A 27939-nucleotide genomic window follows, 5' to 3' on the forward strand; every position below is an offset into this window, starting at 1 on the left:
TGCATATTGTTTATAATTCCCCTGTGGTAAGTAAGCAAACTGCATTTGGGTTGCTATGAAAAGCACTCTCGCATAGTAGGGACAAAACTGATCTCAGTAAGCTCTCATCTGCCACACCCATGACTTTGGTTCTCTCCAAACTGTTATAGCTCAGAAAAATGATTTCTTAAAACATTTCAGCATGATAACATTAAGTACCAATACACTTGACCTTCCTGCGTGGCAGAAGTTAAACAAAACGGAGAGCAAACAATACGAAAAATATTTTCTCACAGAGGAGATAATTTACTGTCACTGTGCTGAACTCGGTGTACTAAAAGAATAGACACGGGCCGGTACGTCATGTCATGTCAATTGCCTTAAGCCTTGTAACGCTTGGACACTATCCATAACACAAAAAGTCAGAGTGTAGTATCTGAATATGGGAACTAACAATGATAAATTTTATTAATAGCCAAATCCAACTTCATAATGTACGTATGTTCTTGATTAGTTTTGTGTGGTAAAGCGCTGAGAAGTGAATCAATATTTCAAAACATCGTTATTTATGTGCTAGCGAGGTTATATAGATACTAACAAAATAACAATGTTGGTAGGAAATAAATAGAACCCTTTTACCTTATAAACTATGTTTTTTCTTATGTAACTTATAACGAAGTTAACAAATTTATTTTTCTCCTACATTAGTGCTGACTTCTTCATCTGAAAATGTTATTTAATGAAAATTGCTTCATCAACTTATCATTTGTATGCCGTGTAGGTGTCAGCTCTGCTAGGTTAGTGAAAAACCCAAATCACTTTAAACTTCCAGGTATCTGACGTTACTTTTGGAGAGATGCTCAATGGGAAGAATATTCAAGTCGCCCTAAAATATTAAAATTAGTATTTTTTCACGCAAACAAAGTAAATCAGTAAAATAAACATAAAGAAGACTCAACAGAATGATATACACTACTATAAAATAGGTGAGAATGTCGAAAAATGGTTAACTTACAATGATAGCAGACAAGGATACCATCAAAACGTTTTCCCCGAGAAAGCTTGACATAACGTGACCTGACGACCCGTTGACGACCAGTTTAAACGTCTTGATTTGAAGTGGATTGTGGAATGTTTTTACGTGATATAACGGCCAGAGTGAATGAAACATCGTAATTCTTTTCATCTTTGGTACCACCCATTTGGATCGTAACTCCGTTATCTCTGACCTCTACATTAGTTCATTTGGCCGTAGGACGCGTGGCTGTAAGAGGTAAGATATGTTAGTAATCGTTTTGCATCCGTTATTGTGTATTATTAAAAAGTGAAAGAAATGTTGTGGTCAGTGCCCCTATTGTAGTTTTAGCTATAGTGATAGAAAGTAACCTTTTTCTGTGTTTTTCAGACCAACATGGGTCGGCGGCCAGCGAGATGGTGAGTGCTTAAGATATGGTCATTACTACTGTAGTCTTGTGTTGGATTAGTATTTGTATCTTAATATCACCATAAAGGTTCTAATTTTTTAGTGACCGTTTAAGAAATAACTACTGATTTAACAAATTTATTGTCCTACGATGTTTTAACCTTAGTCGATGGCATGTTGCACAATAAAGCGTAACCACACAATAGTTATTTATCATTGCGTCATTTGAAGATAGTTTAGCCTGCCTTGCGAGGGTGCTAAATTATTATTAAGTTTCGTTACCTTATGTATAACTGTTGTAATCGTAGTGTGGCCCTTTATATGGAACTTCCCAAACTGTCAGTGCTAAGTAACCTGCTGTTGAGTTATTGCGATGGAAGTGTTGTTAGTTTGGCACATGAACGTAGTCAGTGCTAAAATACATAGTTCTGTTTGCATTGAGCTGGCACAGTTAATTAGCTAAACATGTGGATAGATTATGTTTGCTGCGTTTTTACACTGAAGTCCTTCTGTGTGTTCTGCAGTGGCATTTTTTTTTTTTTTCTTGCAGGTTTTAAACAAGAGTGCAGGGCTTTCAGTAACAGCATCAATACCTTCATTGTTCAAATTTTGCTTGTTATGTATCAATGTGCAGCTCTTTTGTTAGTGTTTTGTAATTTGCTTAGTAGTGGGTGAGATACGGATTGTTGGACTATGCTGTTGAATGACTGTGTTGAGCCTCCTTGGTATACAATACAGATTTATAGTGCCAGGCAAATTAATCTACTTATGGTTGTTAAGTCACTGATTTTTATTGTTTAGGTGGGCTACAGAGAGCACAGAAATGTGGTATCTGTCCTCCCCATAAGTTTTTGTTCTTACGGGATTTACTCGTGGTGTCACAGGTCTGTTCCTGGGTTTGTAACACCATATTAATTGCTTGTTTTGATTGACTGTTACCCAGTCGGGTGTAAGAGATGTAACTGTTCAGTTCCATGGTAGAAGCTACGTATTGGACAACCCCCCCACCCCTGCATTCTTTCATGATGTATGCACAGTAGCCCTATATGCATCAAAATACATGTTGAAGGCTTGTCCATTTTATGTATAGTTCCTGAATTTAACTTATGGATTGTTTTTATAATTGTTAAATGTATATATGTCAACCACAGCTAATGATACCAAAAAACCAAGACCTGCAACTATGAGAAATAAAACCAATACAGCTCAAAAATCAAACATCACTACATAAATTAAAGCACATTCAATACACCATAAATACACAAAACATCACAACTCGGATGTAAACCCAGAAAAAAGATGGAACTCTGCTTAACATCATGTTGCGACAAGTGCTACACTTCAGTCTCAATGATCAGTCCAAATAACTGTAAGATTTTAATGACAGGCATGCCCGCCCTATCTCCTACTGCAACACTGCACTGTTATATTCCATTGTCATATCCATACAGCAAAAGCCACACAACAAATTGTCTTACTGCACTATAGACAGAAAACCAAAAACATCTAATGAAAACTTGAAGCACATAAACAAAAAATAATTGATAACTCACTGAAAACACTTGTAAACCTTACATCCTGAACTACTTCACGCATCCAAGCTCAGATGAACCCAATACAACTTGACATTCAGCAAGTGCACGCCCGTGTGTGCGCGCGCACACACACACACACACACACACACACACACACACACACCAACCAACTCATAAACTCCACGGTGCATTGATGTCATATGCATCGCTACCACTACACCTCGGGTCATATCAGACGGGTGGAATTGGATAATTCCTTTGGCCACTGTAGTGTTTCCAGAGTTGTGGGTGCATTGTTTCCATCATTTTGTCTGTATTTAATGTCAGTGTTATAATTGTGTTAAGTTATTCAAAATTAAAATGTAATTTTGAAGTAGTTACATGAAAACAATTCATGGTGTAAGAGAAGTTATTGTAGTTTACACAGATTATTTATCTTTCTTGTACAATCAAGTGTTGCTTGTCGTTCAGGCAATTGTCAGAGTGAGTAAAGTTTGTGAATTTTGTTTAGCCCGTTTGGGAGGGAGATAGCATTTTGAAAATGGCAGTGGTAAGCCAGATTCCTTATTTTTTTCCCCCAAAATTAGTGTAATTTCCAATACTAGTTGTAAGTGTACAAGTTACATAGTTTTCCCTTCCATCTACTTCTTGGTTCTTAGCCTGGTGCCAGAGTAGCTGAATTAATTGAAATCAGATGGCCTGTTTTGATTGTAACTTCAGTACATTCTCCATGGTTCTGGTGGGCAGAACATGATTCAGTGTGCCTACATACTCACAAACAAAGCATATGTAACAAGCAGAGTGAAAGATTGTGTGATGAACTTGGAAATTGTTCACTACATATACTTTGCTTTGTTTTGATAGCAATTGGAAATGAGTAAATGCCTTTTTAAAATCAGGAATAGTTCCTCCTGCCAGCTATCTGAGAGTCTAGTTTGAAAGAAAGATTAATGCTAGCAACTCTACCTTCCTCGTTCTTGGCTATCATTCTGCCTGGAGGTACATGTGTCTATTAGTGATGTAATACAGTTACAGATACATGATAATGAATTTTCTTTGGTACTTTTAATGATGCAAATAATTTGACTTTATTACAGCTATCGCTACTGCAAAAATAAACCGTATCCAAAGTCAAGGTTTTGCAGAGGTGTTCCTGATCCCAAGATTAGAATATTTGACTTGGGAAGGAAAAAAGCAAGAGTTGAAGACTTCCCACTGTGTGTGCATCTTGTGTCAGATGAATATGAGCAACTGTCCTCGGAGGCACTTGAAGCTGGTAGAATCTGTGCAAATAAGGTTTGCTGAATTAATTTTACAACAGGGCTTCAATTCAACTAAATTTGCAGAAATGCCTAGTGGTTAACTTACAACTTTCTTTTGCAGTACATGGTGAAAAACTGTGGTAAAGACCAGTTTCACATCAGAATGCGGCTACACCCCTTCCATGTAATTCGTATAAACAAAATGTTGTCGTGTGCTGGAGCTGACAGGTAAGTTCACTAGTGTTGTGGTGTTAATATTGGTAATGTCTGGTGAATGATTACTTCTGCTTTGCAACTTAAATAGGCAGGCTATCTAGTTTTTACTTGAACTAGCCATTGTGGGTTCTTCAGTATGGAAGATACTATGAGCTTCCATTTTAAGTTTGTAGAAAATGTACCTAAGGAATCTGCATGAATGACTGCCAGCATTCAGCACTGTCTGTAGCTTGGTGTAGGTATTAGTCATTTTAATTAGGGTGAGTGTCTACAACATTGGAAACACGAAATAAGTTTGATATTTTATAAGCCCACATAATGCAACTATTATCCTTCAGCTTACTGTCATAACTTTTGGTGCAGAATACAGAAATATCATAAATGAAGATCAAGAAGCAATGTCCAAGCCACATTGTACTTTCAAACTTACTGAAAATTTTTGTCTTGACAGATTTTCTCCATCTCTTAACAAGGAATAGGTTGTGAGTAATCAGCACTGTATGTGCATTGTCTGTTGAATATTTGGTGTAACATGCATTTCCTTACATATATATTCATTGTTATCAGCGTGGGAACTTGGCAGAAATGCTATACTTTTTTGGCTCTTTAACAATATGTATCATAACATTGCAAGCACTCTTTATAATTAACCACTGAAGAGTCATTTATGTCCATTAGAAATACTTTCCATTGTAATGTTACTTGTTAAGGTCCACAGCTCATGGCTAGTGTTGCTGTCCCTGGATCATAGGGTCTCTGTTTAAATTCCTGCCCGGGGACTGGGTGTATGTGTTGTCCTCATCATTTCATCATCATTCGTGACTGGCTGGATTGGACTATGTAAAAATTGGGACTTCGTACAGGCGCTGATGACCGTGCAGTTCAAATGCCCCACAAACCAAACTTCACCACTACTTCGGTTAACGTGCTCGAATAAAAAATCTGAAATTCAGTATTTTTTTAGGAGTATGGTTTTAGTCTTGCCACTTTCTTGTGAAATTTCCATACCAAATTAGGCACTGTACGTCAACTAAACATGCCACACACAGTGCAAAGAACAAAAACAGACTATTAAGTTACTAGTTACAGGCATTGTCTGTAATTGGCTTTGGCAACAGTTTACAATGAGCTATACACACACACAGTTATAAAGAATCAATAGTGGACTGTTCTGTTCACATTTGCTACACAAATGTACCTGTTTGGGTCAATATGATCCGACATAATAAAATGCTGAAAAAAGCTTCTACTCAGACGTATTTCTCGTGCAGTTGTAATTGTTGAACATTGTTATTACAGTTGGTTGTTAATGATTGTAGTGATAACAATAACGATAGCAAAAGTAATGATAATAATACACAGAAGTTCACTAAAGAAAATTTATTATTTTACTATTCAAGCAAGTTATATTAGGAACAAACATTTCCACCAAAAGTCTTTCTCAACCATCTATCTACCCATATTAACTTCCCTTTCTTCTTACTGACTGCAGTTTGGACACAAGTGGTGATGTGTTTTCCATACACACTTATTACACTTTCGACAAAACGTTTGTTTTATTGTCATTGCTTGAAGTAGAGACCTTCTAGCATGCGCACATTTAGTGGTTTGTAGTTACTGATTTAGCCACACCTGTCACTCCTTCAGGGTCTTGGACGCTGCTGATCATTCTCAGAGAATCTTCTGTTCTTGGAAAATGCTTCCTTGATGCAATGCGCTTAGCAGCCAGTGACTTTCCAAGTTCCTCCAAAAATGTTCTCCATCTAGTCAATTTTCTTTCATTCCACTTTGGTCAGTCGAAGTCCACAAGACATATGCATTATAAGCAGCTATATCAAGAATAGTGTAGAAAACTATCATGGACCAACTAGTGGTTTTTTGTTTGCACGTATATGTACTTGTTAGTTGATGGTGTCTACAGCCTCTTTGGTTGAATTATAATCTAAAATCATTTTTGACTTCTCATCAGCCATGTCACCTATTCCCCCACCATGGTGGAGAGTGCTCATTAGTACAACATTATTTCTCTTAGGAATATAATTGACAAGTGTAGTGTCATTTGCGAAGTAAAACGAAGAGCTGTGAACCTCCTTGTTGGTCATATTTTGTGGAAGCTCTGGCTTATTTTAACATGTGGTTCCTAACATTGTCAGTTTCCTTTTCTGAAGCAGCTGTCACAAATTGAATGATGTAAAGAAATTCACATGTTACATCCTGACCCCACAAATCAGAGGTAAATCAGCAACTACTCTCCTTCCCTGATGTTTTCCAGTGCCAATCCACTCTCATTTCCTGTATTTTGTGATTTGCTGTCACACACAATCTGTATCTGGAGCCCATATTTTGCTGTTTGCTTGGGATGTACTGTTTGAATGGACAGTAGCCTCTAAATGATACCAGCGGCTTGTCGATTCCCCCCTAGAACAACTTCTAACTACTTCAAACCACTGGAAAATATTGTTTTTGGCTCATTAAATTGAAATGATTTGTTTACTGAGATGTCATGAATCGTCACTGGCTGGGTGCAGCTGAGTATGTGAGCTGCTTCCCTGCTCCCTCATTCATACTGCTTCTTCCCTTTCTGTACCACTCCTCTTTGCTTGCAGTCAGTGCTGCTAGCCTAACAGCTGCTGATGAGAGGCAGGGAGGTGTGAGGAGTGGTTTGTTTGTATCTGATTCTCAGAGACTTGACTCAGCGGCCGGAGACAACTCTCGTGTGCATGAGTTGCTTGTGAATGATTGTGTGAATGTGTGTGTGCTCTTGTTTTCTGACAAAGGCCATGGCCAAAAATTTAGTTGGGAGAGTGTGATTGTCTTTTATGTGCCTGTCTGCAGCTCAGTGATCATCTTCACGGTGAGTTGCTACCTATCCTCATTAGTATTGATTTTCAAAGTATTCAAGCAAGTTATCTGTTGCATGGATTGATCACTGCAGTCTCATTTCATCAACATGCTGTCTGTGACATTTAGATGGCTAACCACACCAGTGGGCTTTTGTGATGGGCCAAAACTGCAGGCCATGTATCTGACAGTTTGGGCCTGCCAGTGTGAAGCCCAACATTCCCGACTAATGTGCAGGCCTTGCCCATTGGATGTAGTCTCACTGATCTGCCTGCAGGCCAGGTCTGTGTGTGGTGTAAATGAGACAGATTTTCGTGGTTTATCCATGGACTTGGGACTGCAGTGCTCCTTGGCAGGCCAGAGGCCACTGGCAATGGATTTCAGGAATGCTGACTGACATACAGCAAGAACGTTGTACAGTGCGGTGTTTTATAGACATTTTATTTATTCTAGTACATTTTGGCACTTTGTAAGTAGATTGTTTATTAGAAATGGAGGATGATAAGATGAAGAAAATTTTGGTAGTCATTGGCAGTTTGTACACTATGTACTCACATATTTCGTGAAGAAGAAACAAGCATACCTCAGTGGGTAATAACTGATAATAATGAACATAATAGAATCAATATTTTATTGGCAGTCACCTATAATGTTGGGTTACACAACTTCTCTACCTTACACACTTCTTTGAAGTGGCCGACTTTTTTCTAAGGTTGTTTCTGAAATAAATAAGGTATTTTAAATTTGTTTTGTACTCCAATGAAATACGTATTTTTGTCATCAAATGTTTCATTTTATTGAAATAAAATAACATGGGTGATCTTTATGAAACATATCATTTGGCTTGCTTTCTCCGTCTAAAAACAGTTCACGGCAAAAGATATTGATGTTAGTACTCAAGATTTTTGCTCACATGTTTAGAAACACAGAAGTCCTTGCATTTTTGTCAATGTATGTCTTTATTTGTGCTTGAGATCTCAAAAATTTCCCCTCCAGGGGCTCAACAGCTCTTTTATGGGTATGTGTGTGGTGTGCTCGGGTCCCTGAGCTATTGCAGCCTTTATTCTTTTCCAGGCTGCTTTCCTTTGCCCTTCTTTTTCTTTCCTTGTCCTCCTCTCTTTCACTTTGCCCCCTCCCTTTCCTTATCTTGGCGTCCTTTGTCGGCCTAGCTATCCTCATGGCTTTACTTCATCTTGCAGTTTTGGTTGGTTGTTTTCCTCTTCATTTTTGGCTTTTCTTTTTTGCTCCTCGTCAGGTTTGACCTCCATCTCCAAGTTCGAAGTTTGCTGTGTGAGCCAGATGGAGAACGGCCCCCTCCTTAGTGTCTGCTGTGGGTTCCTTTCCTCTCACCCCGCCAAAGCCCTTTTGCCTCCTTGTTAGGTCACCAGCTCGGTAGCCAGTCCGTGTGGTGGGGCTCTTATGTACCCATGTGGCTGAGTCCCCTGATACCACAGGAATCACACAGCTGGTATCTGTGCTGTGAATGCTTTGTGCAAGCATAGAAGGGGTTGCCCATTTTTTCGAGGCAACAGAACTGGCTACGACTGTCCTGCTAGCCAGCCATTGCTGTGTCTGGGTGGTGCCACAAGACAAGCCCCTGTTCAGAGTGGATGGTACCAGGGCAGAAGTTTGGCACAGGAAATGTGTTAAACTCTGGCCACTCATATGCAGCTGCGTCTTGTCCTTAAAGTAGTTCTGTCTCAGTTCCTGTTTCTGCCTTTCCAGCCTTACCCTCCTTGGATACACCCTGGGAGGAGGGACAGACATGCCGGCTTGGGACGAAACCCTTGCTGCGGTTCCTCGTCTGTGCGAGGATCGGCAGGGGGACTTTTGCCATCACCAAACCCCGTTTCTTTGTGGAACATACCGAGGACAAGTTCGGTGAAGCTGAATCATTAAGATGAGATGTGGCTCTCTCCTTATAAAGACAACTTCAGCCAGCCTACCTCTGTGCCTGCAGCTGTCGCTCCTCACAAGTCACTCAGTATGACACAGTATGTAATTTTCAATGGGGACTCCTCCTCGAGTTCCCCCCCCTGCGGGTCCGGGGATTAGAATAGGCCCGCGGTATTCCTGCCTGTCGTAAGAGGCGACTAAAAGGAGTCCATCCCCCTCACGGGGGTAGTTCGCGCCTGCGTCCGGAGAAGGACGGTTCCACGACCTATCATCGTGGTCCTTTTGGTTTTTTCACTTCTCGTTTCTTCCTTCCTTTTGTTGGTTCCTTTCTTTGCTCTTCTCCACCTCACTGTCTTCCTTACTCTTTCCCTTGCCTTCTCCTTGCCTTCTCATTGCCTTTTTCTCCTTGCCTTCTCATTGCCTTTTTCTCCTTGCCTTCTCATTGCCTTTTTCTCCTTGCCTTCTCATTGCCTTTTTCTCCTTGCCTTCTCATTGCCTTTTTCTCCTTGCCTTCTCATTGCCTTTTTCTCATTGCCTTCTCATTGCCTTCTTCTCATTGCCTTCTTCCCCTTGCTTTCTCATTGCCTGCTTCTCCTTGCCTTCTCTGGTCTCCGCCTCGGCGTTTGAGACAGTCTGTCCTCTTTCTCCCTCTCTCTCTTCTTTTTCCTCTTCTTTTTCCTCTTCTTTTTCCTCTTCTTTTTCCTCTTCTTTTTCCTCTTCTTCCTTCCTCCCTGTGCGTGCCTGAAGGCTGACCCACGCGTTCGCACGCGTAGCCGGTGACGGGGTAACGCGTAAGTCCCCGCCCTGGGTAGACATGTAAGGCACGCGCGTACCCCCTGGTAAAGGCCAGGCCCGGGGAGGGGTGATTGCCTGAGCTGATACCTTCTGACCATGCCGATTGGTCCCTCCGTCTGTTTCTCGGGAGGTGTGACCTGAGGTGTAAACATTCACCTAAGGCGGGAGTGCCCTCTGAGAGGGTCCCCACAAGGAAGGAACGCGCCATCGGAGACGCTGGCAATCATGGGGGATTCCTCCGCAATGGATTCTACTCCATCCCTTTCGACTTCGACCCAAAAACGGAAACGTGACCAGCCAACAGTGACAAAAGTACTACCGCCTGCCCCACAGTTCCTCGTAGTTTCTCGAACTGAGGACGGAAAGGATTTTTCCTCTGTCAACCCTTTCGTTATTCAGAAGGGCGTAGATGCCATAGCCGGATCTGTCAAATCCTGTACCAGGTTGCGTAACAGCACCTTATTACTAGAAACTGAGAATGCCTTTCAGGCACAAAAACTGCTTCGGGCCACCCTCCTGTACACGTTCCCTGTCCGGGTGGAGGCCCACTGAACTTTGAATTCGTCTCGTGGTGTGGTCTATACTGGCTCCCTCGACGGATTGACTGACGAGGAGCTTCAATCATTCCTCGCTGAGCAGGGCGTGACGGCTGTCCATAGGGTCATGAAAAAGGTCAACAATGACCTTGTACCGACCCGGACAATTTTCTTGACCTTCGATAGTGTTAAGCTGCCATCGCGCATCAAGGCGGGCTACGAGGTTATTTCTGTTCGCCCCTATATCCCGACACCTACGCGCTGCTACCAGTGTCAGCGTTTCAATCACACTCGACAGTCTTGTTCCAATGCGGCTAAATGTGTCACCTGTGGCAGGGATGCCCATGAGGGTGACTGTCCACCTCCGTCTCCTCGTTGTGTGAACTGTCAGGGTGACCATGCCGCATCCTCCCGCGACTGTCCTGTCTATAAGGAAGAACGCTGTATCCAGGAAATTCGGGTCAAAGAGAAAGTGTCCACCTCGGCTGCTCGCAAGCTATTGGCTAGTAGGAAGCCCACGCTGCTCCCAGCGGGGAAATACAGTACTGTCCTCGCCTCTCCTCGGACTACCCGGGAGGTAGCAACCCAGACATGCGATCTGACCTTCAGCACCACGGTCGTCCGTTCGGCCAGTGCTAAGATCGCGCGGTCGACGTCTCCTCTTCCTCCCATCACCCCACAGACACGAGCACCTTCTTCAGCTTCTGCTAAGACGAAGACACCGAAGTCAGATGCACGGGCCTTCAAGAAGGAACCATCCCGTGCAGACTTCCTCCGTACCTCGACCTCACAGCCTTCGACCGGTACTTCCGCTACACGTCCTTCCAAAAAGGCGCATAGGAAGCACAGTTCTCCTTCCCCGCCACGGCGCATTTCTTCTCTTGCGCCACCCAGCGGCTGCCGCCCCAGGCCGTCATCCGTTTCGCCTGGCCGCACCGCTGGTCGCCGTACATCTGGCCGTTCACTGGCGGAGGAAGCTCCCCCTCCCGGCCATCCTCCCGAGATGGCCGATGACCCTATAGACCCAATGGACGATGACTGTCCGCCTACTGATAGCGGCGGCAGTGCTCGCTCGAAGCCAGGCCCTAAGCGGCCTTCGAGGTGACCACTTCTCTCATCTTTCTTTTCTTACGATGGCACTTATTCACTGGAATATTCGCAGCATTCGCTCCAACCGAGAGGACTTGAAGTTGCTTCTCCGCTTGCACCGTCCGCTTGTCGTAGCCCTCCAGGAAACGAAGCTACGCCCATGCGATCAAATTGCCTTGGCACACTACACCTCTGTGCGTTTTGACCTACCCCCTGTGGTAGGTATCCCAGCTCATGGAGGGGTTATGTTGCTGGTCCGGGATGATATTTACTACGATCCCATCACGTTGCACACCGGCCTGCAGGCAGTTGCCATCCGCATTACTCTCCCCACTTTTACGTTTTTCTTTTGTACCGTTTACACTCCATCGTCATCTGCCGTTACCAGGGCAGACGTGATGCAACTTATTGCTCAGCTACCTGCACCATTTTTGTTAACTGGAGACTTCAATGCCCACCATCCCCTTTGGGGCTCTCCAGCATCCTGCCCGAAGGGCTCCTTGTTAGCAGACCTTTTCAACCAGCTCGATCTTGTCTGCCTCAATACTGGCGCCCCTACTTTTCTTTCGGACACATCTCACACCTATTCCCATTTAGACCTCTCTATATGTACTCCCCAACTTGCACGCCGGTTTGAGTGGTATGCACTTTCTGATACATATTCGAGCGACCACTTCCCGTGTGTTATCCATCTCCTGCAGCATACCCCCTCTCCGTGCTTCTCTAATTGGACCATCTCCAAGGCAGACTGGGGGCTGTTCTCTTCCAGGGCGACCTTTCAGGATCAAACCTTTACAAGCTGCGATCGTCAGGTCGCACACCTCACGGAAGTCATTCTCGCTGCTGCTGAATATTCCATCCCTCACCCTCCTTCTTCTCCACGTCGCGTACCGGTCCTCTGGTGGACCGCAGCATGTAGAGACGCTTTACGTGCTCGTCGTCGTGCTTTACGCACATTTAAACGCCACCCTACAGTGGCGAATTGTATCAATTATAAACGATTACGTGCTCAGTGTCGTCGTATTATCAAAGAAAGCAAGAAAGCCAGCTGGGCTGCTTTCACGAGCACCTTCAACAGTTTTACTCCTTCTTCTGTTGTCTGGGGTAGCCTGCGCCGGCTATCTGGCACTAAGGTCCACACACCAGTTTCTGGCTTGAAGGTCGCGAATGACGTCCTTGTGGCCCCTGAGGCTGTCTCCAATGCCTTCGGCCGCTTTTTCGCAGAGGTTTCGAGCTCCGCTCATTACCACCCTGCCTTCCTCCCCCGCAAACAGGCAGAGGAGGCTAGGCCACCTAACTTCCGCTCCTCGAATTGTGAAAGTTATAATGCCCCATTCACCATGCGGGAACTCGAAAACGCACTTGGCCGGTCACGGTCCTCTGCTCCAGGGCCAGATTCTATTCATATTCAGATGCTGAAGAACCTTTCTCCTGCGGGTAAAGGTTTTCTTCTTCGTACATACAATCGCATCTGGATTGAGGGACATGTTCCCGCATGCTGGCGCGAGTCTATTGTTGTCCCGATTCCTAAGCCGGGGAAGGACAAGCACTTGCCCTCCAGTTACCGACCTATCTCTCTTACCAGCTGTGTCTGTAAAGTGATGGAGCGAATGGTTAACTCTCGATTGGTTTGGCTGCTCGAGTCTCGACGCCTACTTACCAATGTACAATGTGGATTTCGTAGGCGCCGCTCTGCTGTTGACCATCTGGTTACCTTGTCGACCTTCATTATGAATAACTTCTTGCGGAAGCGCCCGACCGCGGCTGTGTTCTTTGATTTGGAGAAGGCTTACGACACCTGTTGGAAGGCGGGCATTCTCCGCACCATGCATACATGGGGCCTTCGCGGTCGCCTCCCTCTTTTTATTCGTTCCTTTTTAATGGATCGACAGTTCAGGGTACGTGTGGGTTCTGTCCTGTCCGACACCTTTCGCCAGGAGAATGGGGTGCCACAGGGCTCAGTTTTAAGCGTCGCTCTCTTCGCCATCGCGATCAATCCAATAATGGATTGCCTCCCAGCTGATGTATCAGGCTCCCTTTTCGTGGACGATTTTACCATCTATTGCAGCGCCCAGTGTACACGTGTCCTGGAGCGCTGTCTTCAGCGTTCTCTTGACCGTCTTTACTCCTGGAGTGTCGCCAATGGCTTCCGTTTTTCTGCCGAGAAGACGGTCTGTATTAACTTCTGGCGCTACAAAGAGTTTCTCCCACCGTCCTTACGACTCGGTCCCGTTGCTCTCCCAATCGTGGAGACAACCAAATTTTTAGGCCTTACATTTGACAGGAAACTTAGCTGGTCTCCACATGTGTCATATTTGGCCGCCCGTTGTACCCGTTCTTTAAATGTCCTCCGTGTTCTCAGTGGTCTGTCGTGGGGAGCGGATCGAACCGTCCTACTTCGTCTATATCGGTCGATCGTCCGCTCCAAGCTGGATTATGGGAGCTTCGTATACTCCTCTGCACGGCCATCCATCTTACGCCGCCTCAATTCCATACAACATCGGGGTTTACGACTTGCGATCGGAGCATTTTATACCAGTCCCATAGAGAGTCTTCATGCTGACACTGGCGAATTGCCACTCACCTACCGGCGCGATATACTGCTTTGTCGGTATGCCTGTCGGCTACTGTCAATGCCCGACCATCCATCTTATCGTTCCTTTTTTGACGACTCTCTTGACCGTCAATACGGGTTGTATGTCTCTGCCCTGCTACCCCCTGGAGTTCGCTTTCGTCACCTCCTTCAACACCTTAATTTTTCACTCCCTGCAACCTTTCGAGTGGGCGAGAGCCGCACGCCACCTTGGCTCCAGGCTCAGGTCCGCGTTCACCTCGACCTCAGCTCGCTCCCAAAAGAGGTCACCCCCGGTTCGGTCTACCACTCCCGTTTTTTGGAACTTCGTTCGAAGTTCATCGACATGACTTTCATTTATACAGATGGCTCTAAGACCAATGACGGGGTCGGGTGTTCCTTTATTGTCGGGGCACAAAGTTTCAAATACCGGCTCCATGGCCATTGTTCGGTCTTCACAGCTGAGCTCTTTGCCCTCTACCAGGCTGTTCTTTACATCTGCCGCCACCGACATTCTGCTTATGTCATCTGCTCAGATTCCCTGAGCGCCATCCAGAGCCTCAGTGATCCGTACCCGGTTCACCCTTTCGTACCCCGGATCCAACGCTCTCTTCAGCAGCTGGTGGACGTCGGTACGCCGGTTATCTTTATGTGGGTTCCTGGCCATGTCGGTATCCCTGGGAACGAAGCTGCAGATGCCGCGGCCAAGGCTGCGGTCCTCCAGCCTCGGACAGCTTCTTGTTGTGTCCCTTCGTCCGATTTTAGCAGGGTCATTTGTCGGCGCGTTGTGTCGCTGTGGCATGCCGATTGGGCTGCACTTACCGACAACAAGCTTCGGGCCTTAAAACCTCTTCCCGTGGCTTGGACGTCCTCCTCACGCCCTTCTCGGCGGGAGGAGGTCGTTTTAGCAAGGTTAAGAATTGGACACTGCCGGTTCAGCCATCGCCATCTGCTGACGGCTGCGCCGGCGCCGTTCTGCCCATGTGGGCACTTGCTGACGGTTAGACACATTTTAATGTCCTGTCCAGATCTTACCACACTGCGCCTCGATCTTAACCTGCCTAATACTTTAGATGCCATTTTAGCGGATGACCCACGAGCAGCTGCTCGTGTTCTTTGTTTTATCAATTTGACAAACCTCGCTAAGGACATTTGATGATGTTTTTTAATCCTATGCCTGTCAGTCTGTCTTTTATTGTTTTCCCTTTTAGTTGTTGTCAACTTGTGCCTCGCGGTGCATTCTTAGAGTAGTCAGGGCGCTAATGACCATTGAAGTTGTGCGCCCGAAAACCACAAAAAAAAAAAAAAAAAAACTCCTCGAGTTCGATGATGAACATAAGGCTAATTGGAATGATGCGATGTTCATTTCGTCTGGAGTGTCCATAAAGGCCCTAAGGACCATTGTGTAGACACTGGCACTTTCTTCATATCTGAGGGATACCTTGCCTGAGAAGGTAAACATAATAGTGTACAAATGCGATGTGAAGCCATACATTCCACTCCCTTTGCATTGCTTCCATTGCCTCAAGTTCGGCCACATGTCCTCACAATGCGATGCCTTTCCCATCTGTGGTGACTGGTTGCCGCCAATCTCCCCACTAACCAATGTGTCCAGTGTGCATGAAGGAAAAAATTTCAGCAAATAAAGAACCTTGACCATCTCAGCTACTTCGAGGCCTGGAAGAAATTTGACAAACCTCATACCTTGTAAATCTCGCCTCTACCTTTGCCTCAGTTACACTTCCCCTCCTCATCCCCTTCCCCTTACCCCCTTCCTACTGCCCTTCCCTTTTCTCACCCTTGGTGGCTCCTGTCCTTCCACCTCCAGTAACCACTCCTCCTCCTCCTCCTCCTCCTCCTCCTCCTCCTCCTCCTCCTCCTCAGCATTCTCGGGACAGGAAGTTTGCACCCTTGGGCTGGAGGAGAGACCCGCGCTCAGGGCCCCAAATCAAACTTGCTCTCTGTCCGATCTTGACATCATTGCAATCTTTTCCCTTACTGATAATGCCTCCTCCCTCCCTCTGAGGGAGGAGGAGAAGCAGCAGCACAAGTCAAAGGATGAGGCTTCTCATAGGGCTTTGCCCCTTCCACCTCATCCTGAATCACTCAGTTTTTATGGATTTCGCCACATCCTCATTGGTGACTACCACTGTCCAAGGTAGGTGACCTCCCTTCGGCTTCTTTGTCTCACCTGGACTCTCACCACATGATAATCTTGTAGAATTGCAACGGATATTATCGCCGCCACCTGGAAATACAACGGAAAGTTTCCTCCTACTCTTTATTCTGTCCTGCTCTTTAAGAAACTCTTCCGTGATGACCACTCTCTTAACATTTCATGTTGTTGGGCATTCTGTTCGAACTGTGCTGGCTGGGGTAGTGTCTGGAGGGGTTTGCACTTGGTTCACACCAGTTTCACTAGTGACTGTATCCCCCTTCATACCAACTGGGAAGTAATAGTGGTTAGTGTGTAGACGACTCTGGCAATCACGGTTTTCAGTGTCTACCTCCCTCTAGTAGGCATTTCCTCATGTTGAACTGTTTACCTTAATACAGCAACTCCCACCCTTATATCTCCTCCTTGGGGACTTAATTGCATACCACCCCATGAGTGCCACTTTGTCGGGTAGGTGTCTTCTACTTGACCAACTTACTACAGACTTTGATTTGTCTCCTCAATGACAGTTCCCCTGCCCACTTCAGTGCCACTCATGGCACGTTTACTACTATCGACCTCACAATCTCCTCCCTTTCTTTCGTGGCTTGCCTACATTGGTCACCTTGTGACAATAATTTCATTGATGCGGTCCTGCAGGGCATCTCTGCCATTATTCTTCATGCTGCTGACACTGCTGCCCCCATTCACAGGTCTCCATCGACCAGTACCACAGTGGACCAAGGACTGCCGACGGGCACTGCAGTGATTTAAACAACACCCTTCAAGACCAACTTCCTCCCTTTAATCATCTCCAGGCCAAGGTTCGTTACCTTGTAGAGTTGAGTAGAAGTGAGTGCTGGGAGAGCTATTTTTCCTTCCTGGGGACGTATGGCTCTTTATTGTAGGTTTGGTCCAAGCTCTGTAGCCTTCTGGGCCACCAGCAACAGTCAACTGTCAAGAGTCTTATCCTCCAAGGTGCTCTGTCTACTGATCCATTGATCCTTGCGGAACACCTCGTGACACTTTGCGGCAGCATCAGTGTCCTCTTCCTATACTGCCATCTTTCTCCAACAGAAACAGAGTTGAACAGGCCCTCCTGTTTCAACCATCATCAAGCTGAATCCTGTAACAAACCCTTCACTGAATGGGAAATCTTGGAGGCTCTTACTTCTTCAGATGACACAGCCCCAGGCCAAGATTCTGTCCACAACCAGATTTAACACTTGTACATTACACATAGGCAATATCTATGCAGGGTCTTCAACCACATTTGACTCACAGGTGCCTTCCCCTCACAATAATGAGACACTGTAGTTATCCCTGTCCTTATGCCTGGGAAGAACCCAATGTCTCAAGTGCTACTACCGAATTAGCACGATGAATTTACTTGGTAAACTGCTTGAGATGATGGTTAGCTTCAGATTTTGTTGGGTTCTTGAATCTCGGGGCCTTTTGTCACCATATTAGTGTGGCTTCAGGGAAGGACGATCGCCAACTCACCATTTACTCAGATTTGAAACTGCAATCCGACAGGCTTTTACTGTCAGCACCTTGTAACAGTCTCCCTTGACCTATGTAAGGCATATGACATGGCTTGGCACCATCGCATATTAGTTATCCTCCATGACTGGGGCTTTTGTGGGCCCATTCAAATTTTTATTCACGAATTTTTATCCCATCGACTCTTCAGAGTGCAGTTGGCATTCACTTAACATACCTCGGATTCAGGAGAACAGTATCCCACAGGGTTCCGTATTGTCACACACTTCCTCATATTCATCAATGGGCTTGTAACCTCTGTTGGCCCTCAGGTTACCCCGGCTCATATTCATCAATGGGCTTGTAACCTCTGTTGGCCCTCAGGTTACCCCGGAATTCTCATATTCATCAATGGGCTTGTAACCTCTGTTGGCCCTCAGGTTACCCCAGAATTGTATGTCTAAAATTTTTGCATATGCTGCATCTCCCATTCGGTAGTGTCTGCTGAGTGCTGGCTCCAAGCTGCCATCCGGCAGACTTCTGCGTGGGCTGTCTCCCCAGGCTTCCAATTTTCTCCCTCCAAAACACAGGTTTTGCATTTTTGTCGTCAATTCATATTATACTCTGATCCAGAATTTTATTTAGGCAACCTGCTCCTAGATGTTGCAGCACAGTCCTGTTTTTTGGGCCTTTTTTTTTATGAAAAGCTGACATGGCTGCCCCATATTCACCACCTGAGGACAACATGCATGCAGAAGCTTAGTGCTCTCCACTTCCTGGCCCACACATCTTGGAGTGCAGACCATGCTACTCTTCTCCGTCTTCAGTGTGCTTTGGTCTTGTCCAGACTAGATTATGGAAGTCAGATTTATGGCTCAGCAGCTCCTTCCACTCCGAAAATACTTGATCCTATTCACCATTTTGGGGTACATCTGGCTATTGGTGCCTTTCGCACCAATCCCCTTGACAATCTCCTCATGGAAGTGGGGATTCCCCCTCTACAAATACGATGAAGCCAACTCCTGGTTTCTTAGGCAATTGACATTCAGATTCCCTGACCATCCCGTGTTCTGTCCTCTTAGCAAGTGAGGGACATCTCCCTCCTGATCACTGCCCGCAGGTGGGATTGTCAGTTGGAATGTCTCACTTCCGCCCGTCAGGATCTCTATCTCTGTTCACTGAAATTTGCCCCATGTAGTTCCTCACACATCCCCCCTTGGATGGTGCCTAGACCACGGATTAGGAGTCACCTCTTCTTGGGACCTAAGGTCTGTTGCACCTATGGTCTTCCATAGGTGCAACATCCCATCCATCCTTTGAGTGAGTGCTACTATCTGATGGTTCTAAGAAAATAAAGTGGGATATGCTTCCACACCTTCTGGCTTAGAACACCATTTATTGCCACAATCATGTAGTGTGTTTACAGTAGAACTGCTAGCTGTTACCAGGGCCCTCCATTTTGTTACTCAGGTGTCCCTTCATATTTAATGTGTACTGACCCATTGAGTAGCCTGTTACTCTTTTCATTCTTTGGTTTCTGCTATCCATGACCTTATCTCTTCCTTTGGCCATACTGCCTGCTCAGTTGTCTTTCTCTGGGTCCCAACTCATGTGGGTATCAGGGAATAAACTGGCTGGCTACTGCTCTCAGTAATAAACTCCACACAATGCAGGAGACTGTTACAATTTGGTGCTCTTCCTTCTAATTTTGGGAGGAGTGCACTGCTTTATGCCATCTATGCATTGGTCATACCAGGCTCACCCATTGTTTCCCCTGCTGTGCAACAAACCACCCCCAAAATATGCTTGTGTAGCCAGACTGATTGTACCCCACATCGGTGGAATGTTCCCTTCTTCTGACCCTTCGTCCTGTGTATAGTCCTTCTTAAATAGTAGCTGACAATTCATGGACGGTTGAACTGGTCCTCAGTTTCCTCCATGAAAGTGGTTAATTCCAGGTATAAGGTTTTGCTGTACTCCTGGAGCAGGGGTAATTTGGTTGTGGTTGGGGCCTCTTCACGTTTTCTCAGTTTGGGACCCCATGACCACTCGTCCATGGAAAGCTCTTTTTTCCAGTTTTTAGATTTGGTCTAACATTTTATGCCTTTTACTGTGTGAGTTTTTACTTGCTTTATAGTTTGACTCCCCTGACTGGATCCATCTACTTTTAGCAGACCCTCTTTCTTCTGTGAGTAACTATGGAATCATGGGACTGATGATCTTGGTCCCATAAACCCTCTCAATCAATCACTGTCAAAATTTGTCAGGGCAATATGCTAAAACTTGTCTGAAAATCAGGGAATTTCAGATGGTTAAACTTTGGAACCCCTATCATGCCCTGAAATGAGGGACATTCCATCAAATATCCTTCCCACCCCTCATGAACTAGTGCTCCATCACCCATCTACATATTGTTAGTCCATTTGTTTGCCGCTCCCAACCCCAGACCAATATGCAAGACCTGTCCAGTACCCCGTGCAGGTCTGGAGGTTAGAATAGGCCTGAGGAGTCTCACTTTTAGGCCCTATGAGTTCAGGTCCCGTTCAATGGTTTGACCTACCACTCGAAATTCTACAGAAGTGGGGGCCATATGCGGAAGGATGCCTTACATGGTGCAAGAGTTATCCAGTGTCCTTGGATTCGATCTCCTAAATCTCTTTGTCATGTCTTTGCATCACCACCTGCGATTCAACTATTTGGACGAGGACACTTTTCGGGGTAAGTTATCTTCTTCCATTGTCTCCTGTCCTCTTTTGCCCCCATGACAATATGGATTTCTGTATGCCCAATATCCAACACGATAGCCAGTACGTTGTGGTGGGGCCGACACATACCTATGGTAGCCCCCTGATGACACAGGGATCGCACTGCTGATGCCTGAGCTGTAAACTCCCCAGTGTTGCTACCAGTGCCTTCATCTTGGCCTTTGAGGGTGATTCATTACCTGAAAAGGTCAAGGTGACAGTTTACCGCTGTGATGTCAAACCATACGCTATGCCGAGCTTTAAGTGCTGGATGTTTGGGCATGTCTTCCCGCTGCACTTCCAGCGCTGCAAGTCGAGACTGGCACTTCCAGCGCTGCATGTCGAGACTGCAGGCGTCCACTGCACCCAAGTACTCTGTGCGCCTCCTCCCACTTGCATCAACTGTGGAGTGCATCACTCCTCCTGCACGCCAGACTGCTCAGTCTCCAAAAGGAGCAGAAAATCATGGAGTACAAGACCCTGGACTGGTTGATTTATACAGAAGCTAAAGGTAAATTCAGAAGATTATACCCCATTTGGTTGACGCCGACATAGGCTGCAGCCAATTCACCAACGCTGTCCCAAGTGCCAGTGGTTCCTCATTCTGTGCCACGAACAGTGAGCCCACTGGGCCACAAGAAGACTCCCCCATCCCAGGGTCCCCATTAATGCCATGGCGGACATTCGCCAGTGGCTAAAGGAGCCAAAAGCTGCTGGACGAAGAGCTTCATGGTCTCCCTTCATGCTTCGAAGAAATCTTCCCAGCAAGCCCCTAAATAAGTGAGAGAGCAATCAAACTAAGAAGCAGTCTGCTAAGAAACAGGACCTCTGGTGGCCCCAAACACAACCACTCCCTATCACTCTGCAATTGAGGATGCGGTGGAGATCTTAGTGTCCCCTGCGGACCTGATTCTCACTGATACCTCATCCACCATAGAAATGGCTACAAATACTCAATTGGTGGCAGCAGGTGACCCTGAGGCATAACCTGCCTCCTTGCGTGCTTCATGCCTTCCCAACCTCACGATAATGTCATCTTCCAGTGGAATTGCGGCAGTTTTTTCCACCACCTGGCTGAGCTATGGCAACTCTTAAACTTTGCACCTGCTTTCTGCATTGCCCTTCAGGAAACCTGGTTCCTGGAAATGTGGATCCCTGCCCTCCACGGTTATAGGGGATATTACAAGAACCGTAGTGACTGTAATAGTGTCTGGTGGAGTTTGTCTCTATGTGCTGAACACAGTATACAGTGAACCTGTGTCCCTTCAAACTCCTCTTGAAGCTGTGGCTGTCAGGATAAGGACGACGCAGGAAATAAATATATGCAACGTATATCTTCCTTCTGATGGTGCAGTAACCCTGAAGGCGTTGGCTGCACTGATTGCTCAACTCCCTAAACCTTTCCTACTTTTGGGAGATTTTAACACTGTTGACCCCTTGTGGCGTGGCACGGTGCTTACTTTCAGAGGCAGTAATGTCAGATTTACTGTTCCAACTCTACTTCTGCCTCTTAAATACAGCTGCCCCCACACATTTCAGTGTGGCACATGGCACATATTTGGCCATTGATCTCTGTTTGCAGTCCTCGTCTACACCCATCTATCCACTGGTGAACACATGGCGATCTGTGTGGTAGTGACCACTTCCTCATCTTCCTGTCACTGCCCCGGTGTCAGGCCCACAGATACATGCCCAGATGAGCTTTAAACAAAGCAGACTGGGTCGCTTTCACGTCTGCTGTCACCGTTGAATCTCCCCTATGTGGTAACATCAATGTGGTGGTTGAGCGGGTAACTACAATGATCATTTCGGCAACGGAAAACGCTATCCCTCGTTCTTTGGGGTGCCCTGGCCTGAGACAGTCCCTTGGTGGTTGCTGGAAGTCGCTGAGACAATTCAGGAGTGTCGGCAAGCTCTACAGTGGCATAAGCAACACCCTTCTCTGGAGCGCCTCGTAGCCTTTAAACAGCTGTGTGCCGGTGTTCACCAGATTAACAAAAGACGGAAACAGGAGTGTTGGGAGAGATAAGTCTCGACCATCACGTGCCATACGTCACCTTCACAGGTCTGGGCATAGATCAAATGTCTTTTTGGATACCAGTCCCCAACAGGTGCCCCCGTGTTACCATAAATGGCGTGTTATGTACCGCCCCAAATGTGATTGCTGAGCTGGAAAGGAAGGTCCTTTCGTTCACTACATGCCCCAGTGAACCCTATAACACCCTATTTACAGATTGGGAACTCCTCAGTGCTATTGCACATTGCCCCGATACAGCTCCTGGGCCAGATCAGATCCAGTCAGATGATTGAACACCTCTCATCTGACTAAAAGTGACATCTCCTCGTGATCTTTGACTGGATCTGGTGTGATGGCATCTTTCCATCGCACTGATAATCTTGCGTCCCTCGAGTCTGCCATCCGAACAGCCTTTTCAGGACAGCAACACCTTGTTGCTATCTTTTTTTATTACGAAAAGCGTATGACACCACCTGGCGACATCATACCCTTGCCACATTATACTAGTGGGGTCTCTGAGGCCCACTCCTGATTTTTATCGAGAATTTCCTGTCGCTTCGTAGTTTCCGTGTCGTAAGGTGCCTCCCATAGGTCTCCTCATATCCAGGAGAATGGGTTCCTGCAGGGCTGTGTATTGAGTGTATCTCTATTTTTAGTGGCCATTAATGGTCTAGCAGCAGCTGTAGGGCTGTCTCTCACCCTCTCTGTATGCAGACGACTTCTGCATTTCGTACTGCTCCACCAGTACTGGTGTTGCTGAGTGGCATGTACATGGAGCCATCCACGAGGCGCAGACTCTAGCAGACGGATTCCCGTTTTCGGCCGCTAAGTTGTGTGTTGGGCACTTGTACTGTTCATCTGGAACTAGAACTACCTTACTGACGATCTCCTCACCGTAGTGGAGAGATATCGATTCTTAGAACTGGTTTTCGACGCCTGATTGACTTGGCTTCCCCACCTGTCAGCTTAAGCAGAAGTGCTGGCAGCACCTCTGCTGCCTCTGCTGCCTGAGCAACATCAAGTGGAGCAGATTGCTCTATGCTGCTGCAGCTCTACAGAGCCCTTCATCAATCCCACCTTGACTATGGGAGTGTGGTTTATGGTTTGGTGGCACCACTGTGGTGTTGGACTAGCGGCAGGAGATTTTAGGAGGAGTCCCTCCATTGCAGGTCAGGTGTGCGCAACTGTTCACCAGTCATGTTGCACACGTTTGTAGTGCACCTGCGCGTCCAAATTACTGTCTCCTTTTCCCATCCACAGCAGTTAATCTCCCACATAAGCAACCTAGGTCAGGGCTTACAATTGCAGTTTTTGTCCGATCCCTACTATCTGAACTGGTGTCCTTGCCTTTACTACCTATACTTGAGGTCCATTCATGTATGCTTAGGCTGGGCTTTGCCTGGACCTTTCACATGGCCCAAAGGATTCGGTTCACCCCGCAGCTCTCCGCTGTAACTTCCTCTTGATTCTTGACACGTACCAAGGCCATGAAGTGGTTTACACAGACAGCTCAATGGCTCATGGTCACGTCGACTTCACGTATGTCCATGGAGGACATATTGAAAAGCATTCCTTGCCCAGTGGCTGCAGTGTTTTCACTGCAGTGCTGGTGGCTATATCTTGTGCTTTTGAGCACATCCATTCATGCTCTGGGGAGTCATTTCTTCTGTGTACTGACTCCTTGAGCAGCTTACAAACTATCAACCAGTGCTACCCTCGTCCTTTGGTAACAACCATCCAGAAATTCATCTATGCCCTGGAGCAGTCAGGTCATTCAGTGGTTTTCGTGTGGACCCCAGGACGTGTCGGAATCCCAGGCAATGAACTTGCTGACAGGCTGGCCAAACAGGCTACATGGAAACTGCTTATTGAGATTGGCATTCCAGCAACTGAGATGCGTTAGTTTTTACACTGCCAGGTTTTTCAGCTTTGGTGACGGAATGGCATAAGTCTCAGTATGCACAACAAACTGTGCCATTAAGGAGACTATGAATGTATGGCAGTCCACCATGTGGGTCTCTCACAGGAACTGTGGTTCTCTGTCGGCTCTGTATTGGCCACACTTGGGTGACCCACGGCTATCTATTGTGCTGTGAAGACCCGCCCCAGTATTGATGTGGCGACCAGTTGACAGTGGCCCATATTCTGGTGCACTGTCTGACTTTGGACAGCCCTGTGATGAAATCTTCGGTTACCAGACTTGTTGCCGCTAATTTTATCTGACATCAGCAGATTTAGTTTTACGTTTTATTTGTGAGGGTGGGTTTTATCATTTGATCTAAACTGATTAATTCACAAACAGCTACTGCTAGCTATGTAAATGAAGTGTCAAAAAGTTCGTCTCTTCAGGGCCTCACTATTTTGGGCATCAAATATACCTGTCAGTCTTCCTTTGAATTAACACTTACATTTAGGACATTTCAAGAATGGAAGATTCTAGGAAGACAAGTGAGGTCAGTAATATCATAGTATTTGAATAAAACTAGAAAATAAAAAATGAGATGGGTCAAATATTTTGTGAAATAACTTGTCAGAGAGAGAGAGAGAGAGAGAGAGAGAGAGAACATTTTGTCTCTTGAATGATGCTTGAAATTGTGTAGATCAAATAAGGTGCATCAAATGTTTCTTTAATCAGTTTTATTTCGCACTTTTGGAGAAATGATTTAAGAAAAAGATTGGTCTTTTTTAAAAAAAATTTGTCTTATTTATGCTGACCATTTAGATTAGTTGAAACACTTGGCATGAACATTGACTGGTGATGAATTACATTCCCAACAATCAGTAAAATTTCATGGTTGTTCAGTGTGATTTATTAGAAATTTGATGTGTGAATACTGTGTAGCATATAAACTAAAAATATACTTTAAGATGCCGTGTAAAGGGTATTGGGAAAACATAGTACACAAAACAAATGATTGTACTTGTCACTTAAAATTTAAGTAGCTGGGCCAAACTTGGGACCTAAAATTCAAATTAAACGCCAGTCATGCCTCCACGCCATGAACAACCTGTGGCAAAAGTGACTTGTTTTATGTATTTACATTATTCATTTTCTGCATTTATGTTGAAAGTTCTTGATCACTTATTTTTAATTCATTGATGAGATAGTCAAACATATCTCCCCTCATATGTGTATGTTTGAAGTACTTTACTGGTAGCCTTTGTAGTTCGTTATATTTATGTTCCCAGTGAAGATTCCTCCTAAATTTCTTGTACAGTGCTCCTTTATCACCTTATTTTCCAAAGTAAAGTTTATTTTGTTGCTTAACTGCTGAGTTACAATATTCCTCAATTTATAGGTGCTGACTAGTAAAACTGGATGGCTCTGGTAGCTGTCATTTAGTGGGAGTTCGTGCTTTGCACGTAGGGGACAGTGCATATTGCTCGATGCTGCTGCTTGTAGCTGGAAGTTTGCATGTCCAGTTGTTGAGCACTGTCACTTAACATATGATGTGGCCATACAGCATTTCCTATGCTCTCATAATCATCCTGACCTCAGTCTCAGGTAACTCACTGTCCCTGCACCCTCCATGCAAGTTCCCCCCTTCCCCCCACCCTGTCATACCCTCCCAATTCACATCAGATTCGTTTGAGTAAGGCTATCACAACCAATTGTTTTTCGACAAATTTTGAGAGATTGTGGCATTAGCAAAGCTTCATCTCAATTGGTTTTTGTGTTCTACACCAAAAGCTAAGTGCAAAGCTGGATCAAATTAGGTCAGGAGTAGCAGCTTGCTGAACTTATTTTTCACTCTCCCCTGCCCATGCATGAGCTTTGTTCCACTTATATTTATTAGCCGTATGTTATTTTCCAACATTGAATAGACTTTGAGTTAAATGATTTCAGGGTGGCTGTATTTATCTGAACTGAATCACACAATTGCTCAGTTTGTCTAACCTGAAACTACCTCCTAGTCTCAAATGTAAGAGGTGCAATGTCTCAGTATTTGCTGCACTGTTACTTTATTAAAATAAAAGAACCTTTTGAGACAAATATTAATATGGAAGTGTGCAATGGAATGGGCAAAGGGAAAATCAACTGAACACTCTAGTGTACGTAATTAAGAAAACTATTCCACAAATTAGAATAAATGTGTGGAACACACATTTGAATGCTATTGATGTTCCGAGCTCTTATGCTTTAACCGTAATAAGACATTCATCCAGCAAGTGTATGCAGGTATCAGTTTTAATGCTGAAATTGTGTGGAGAGAATTGAGACCTATGGGAGAGAATCTGTTTTGATATGTTCTCTTGGATGGGGAGAGTGGTTTAATTACATAGTCAAATTTTTGTGACAGTAGTTCTAATGGGGCAGGACGTGTGTAATAATAGGGCAAAAACAATGTAACATCAAGTAATGAGACATACTGGATTAAATGTGGTAGCTGGATGTAGGCTGCAATCAATGGCTACTAAATTGACAAGTGGTAGCAAGCTGAGACTCTCATGTGAGCAGGTACATACTGTTGAAGTGGGACGTATTTTTTAATATTTATATATTGTTTGGCAACTTCAGTGAGTATTGTGTGGTTATATTTCTCACTGATGCATTTTTGGGAAACCTAAGAAAGTTATCCATAGAGTTGTACGTACTGTGAAATTTTAAAGCATTACTGTGACGGTGGTAATCTCATTTTGGAAGTAGTGTAAGAAATTGTGAAAAATGAATGTATTAAAAGAGCTTGGAAATCACAATAATAGCTTTACTCCCCTGGAGTCTTACAAAATAGCTGTTTCTGCCAGTCCTGAATTCATACTTCAAAATGGACTTTACAAGAAGTTGTGTGAATGAGGCAACTACAGTTCGTACTTGCAGGGTGGCAATAACATTTTGCAGTCTCTTATATTTTACTGCACTGTTTGGGTTGTAGAAGGCTCTAAATGTGCTAACTATTGAACTGTATTTAGGCTCCAGACTGGAATGCGTGGTGCATTTGGAAAACCTCAGGGCACAGTGGCTCGTGTAAGAATTGGTCAGCCCATAATGAGTGTGAGGACAAGTGATCGTCACAGAGCTGCCGTGATTGAGGCACTCCGCCGTGCCAAATTTAAATTCCCTGGTCGCCAGAAGGTAAACAAAACAACTTGAATGATACGTTGACATTTTGTTAATACCATAATCTGTGTTTCTTGTTCTAAATGCCTTTTAACTTTGCAGATCTATGTTTCCAAGAAATGGGGTTTCACTAAATATGAGCGTGAAGTCTATGAGAAACTTAGAGATGCAGGAAGGCTTGCCAGTGATGGATGTAATGTGAAATACCGCCCGGAACATGGACCACTTGATGCTTGGAAGAAAGTTCAAGTAGAATTGGCACAGATGGCTTAACTCAAATTATATGATTCTTGAATGATTAAAATCTTTGGAAACCTGAAATGTTTTGTTTGCAATCT

The 27939-nt window shown here is 45.1% G+C and overlaps 1 protein-coding gene across 1 annotated transcript; it reads left to right on the plus strand.

Moving 5' to 3' along the window:
* Positions 1-1137: 1137 nt before the first annotated feature.
* LOC124782673 (60S ribosomal protein L10) lies at positions 1138-27922 on the plus strand. The gene is made up of 6 exons (XM_047253959.1): positions 1138-1252; positions 1385-1413; positions 4035-4233; positions 4321-4427; positions 27454-27616; positions 27704-27922. The coding sequence occupies exons 2-6, from the start codon at positions 1391-1393 to the stop codon at positions 27872-27874; spliced, it is 663 nt and encodes a 220-aa protein (XP_047109915.1). The 5' UTR covers positions 1138-1252; positions 1385-1390; the 3' UTR covers positions 27875-27922.
* Positions 27923-27939: the final 17 nt, after the last annotated feature.

The sequence above is a fragment of the Schistocerca piceifrons genome, chromosome 1 (genome assembly GCF_021461385.2).
Source record: "Schistocerca piceifrons isolate TAMUIC-IGC-003096 chromosome 1, iqSchPice1.1, whole genome shotgun sequence".
NCBI lineage: Eukaryota > Metazoa > Arthropoda > Insecta > Orthoptera > Acrididae > Schistocerca > Schistocerca piceifrons.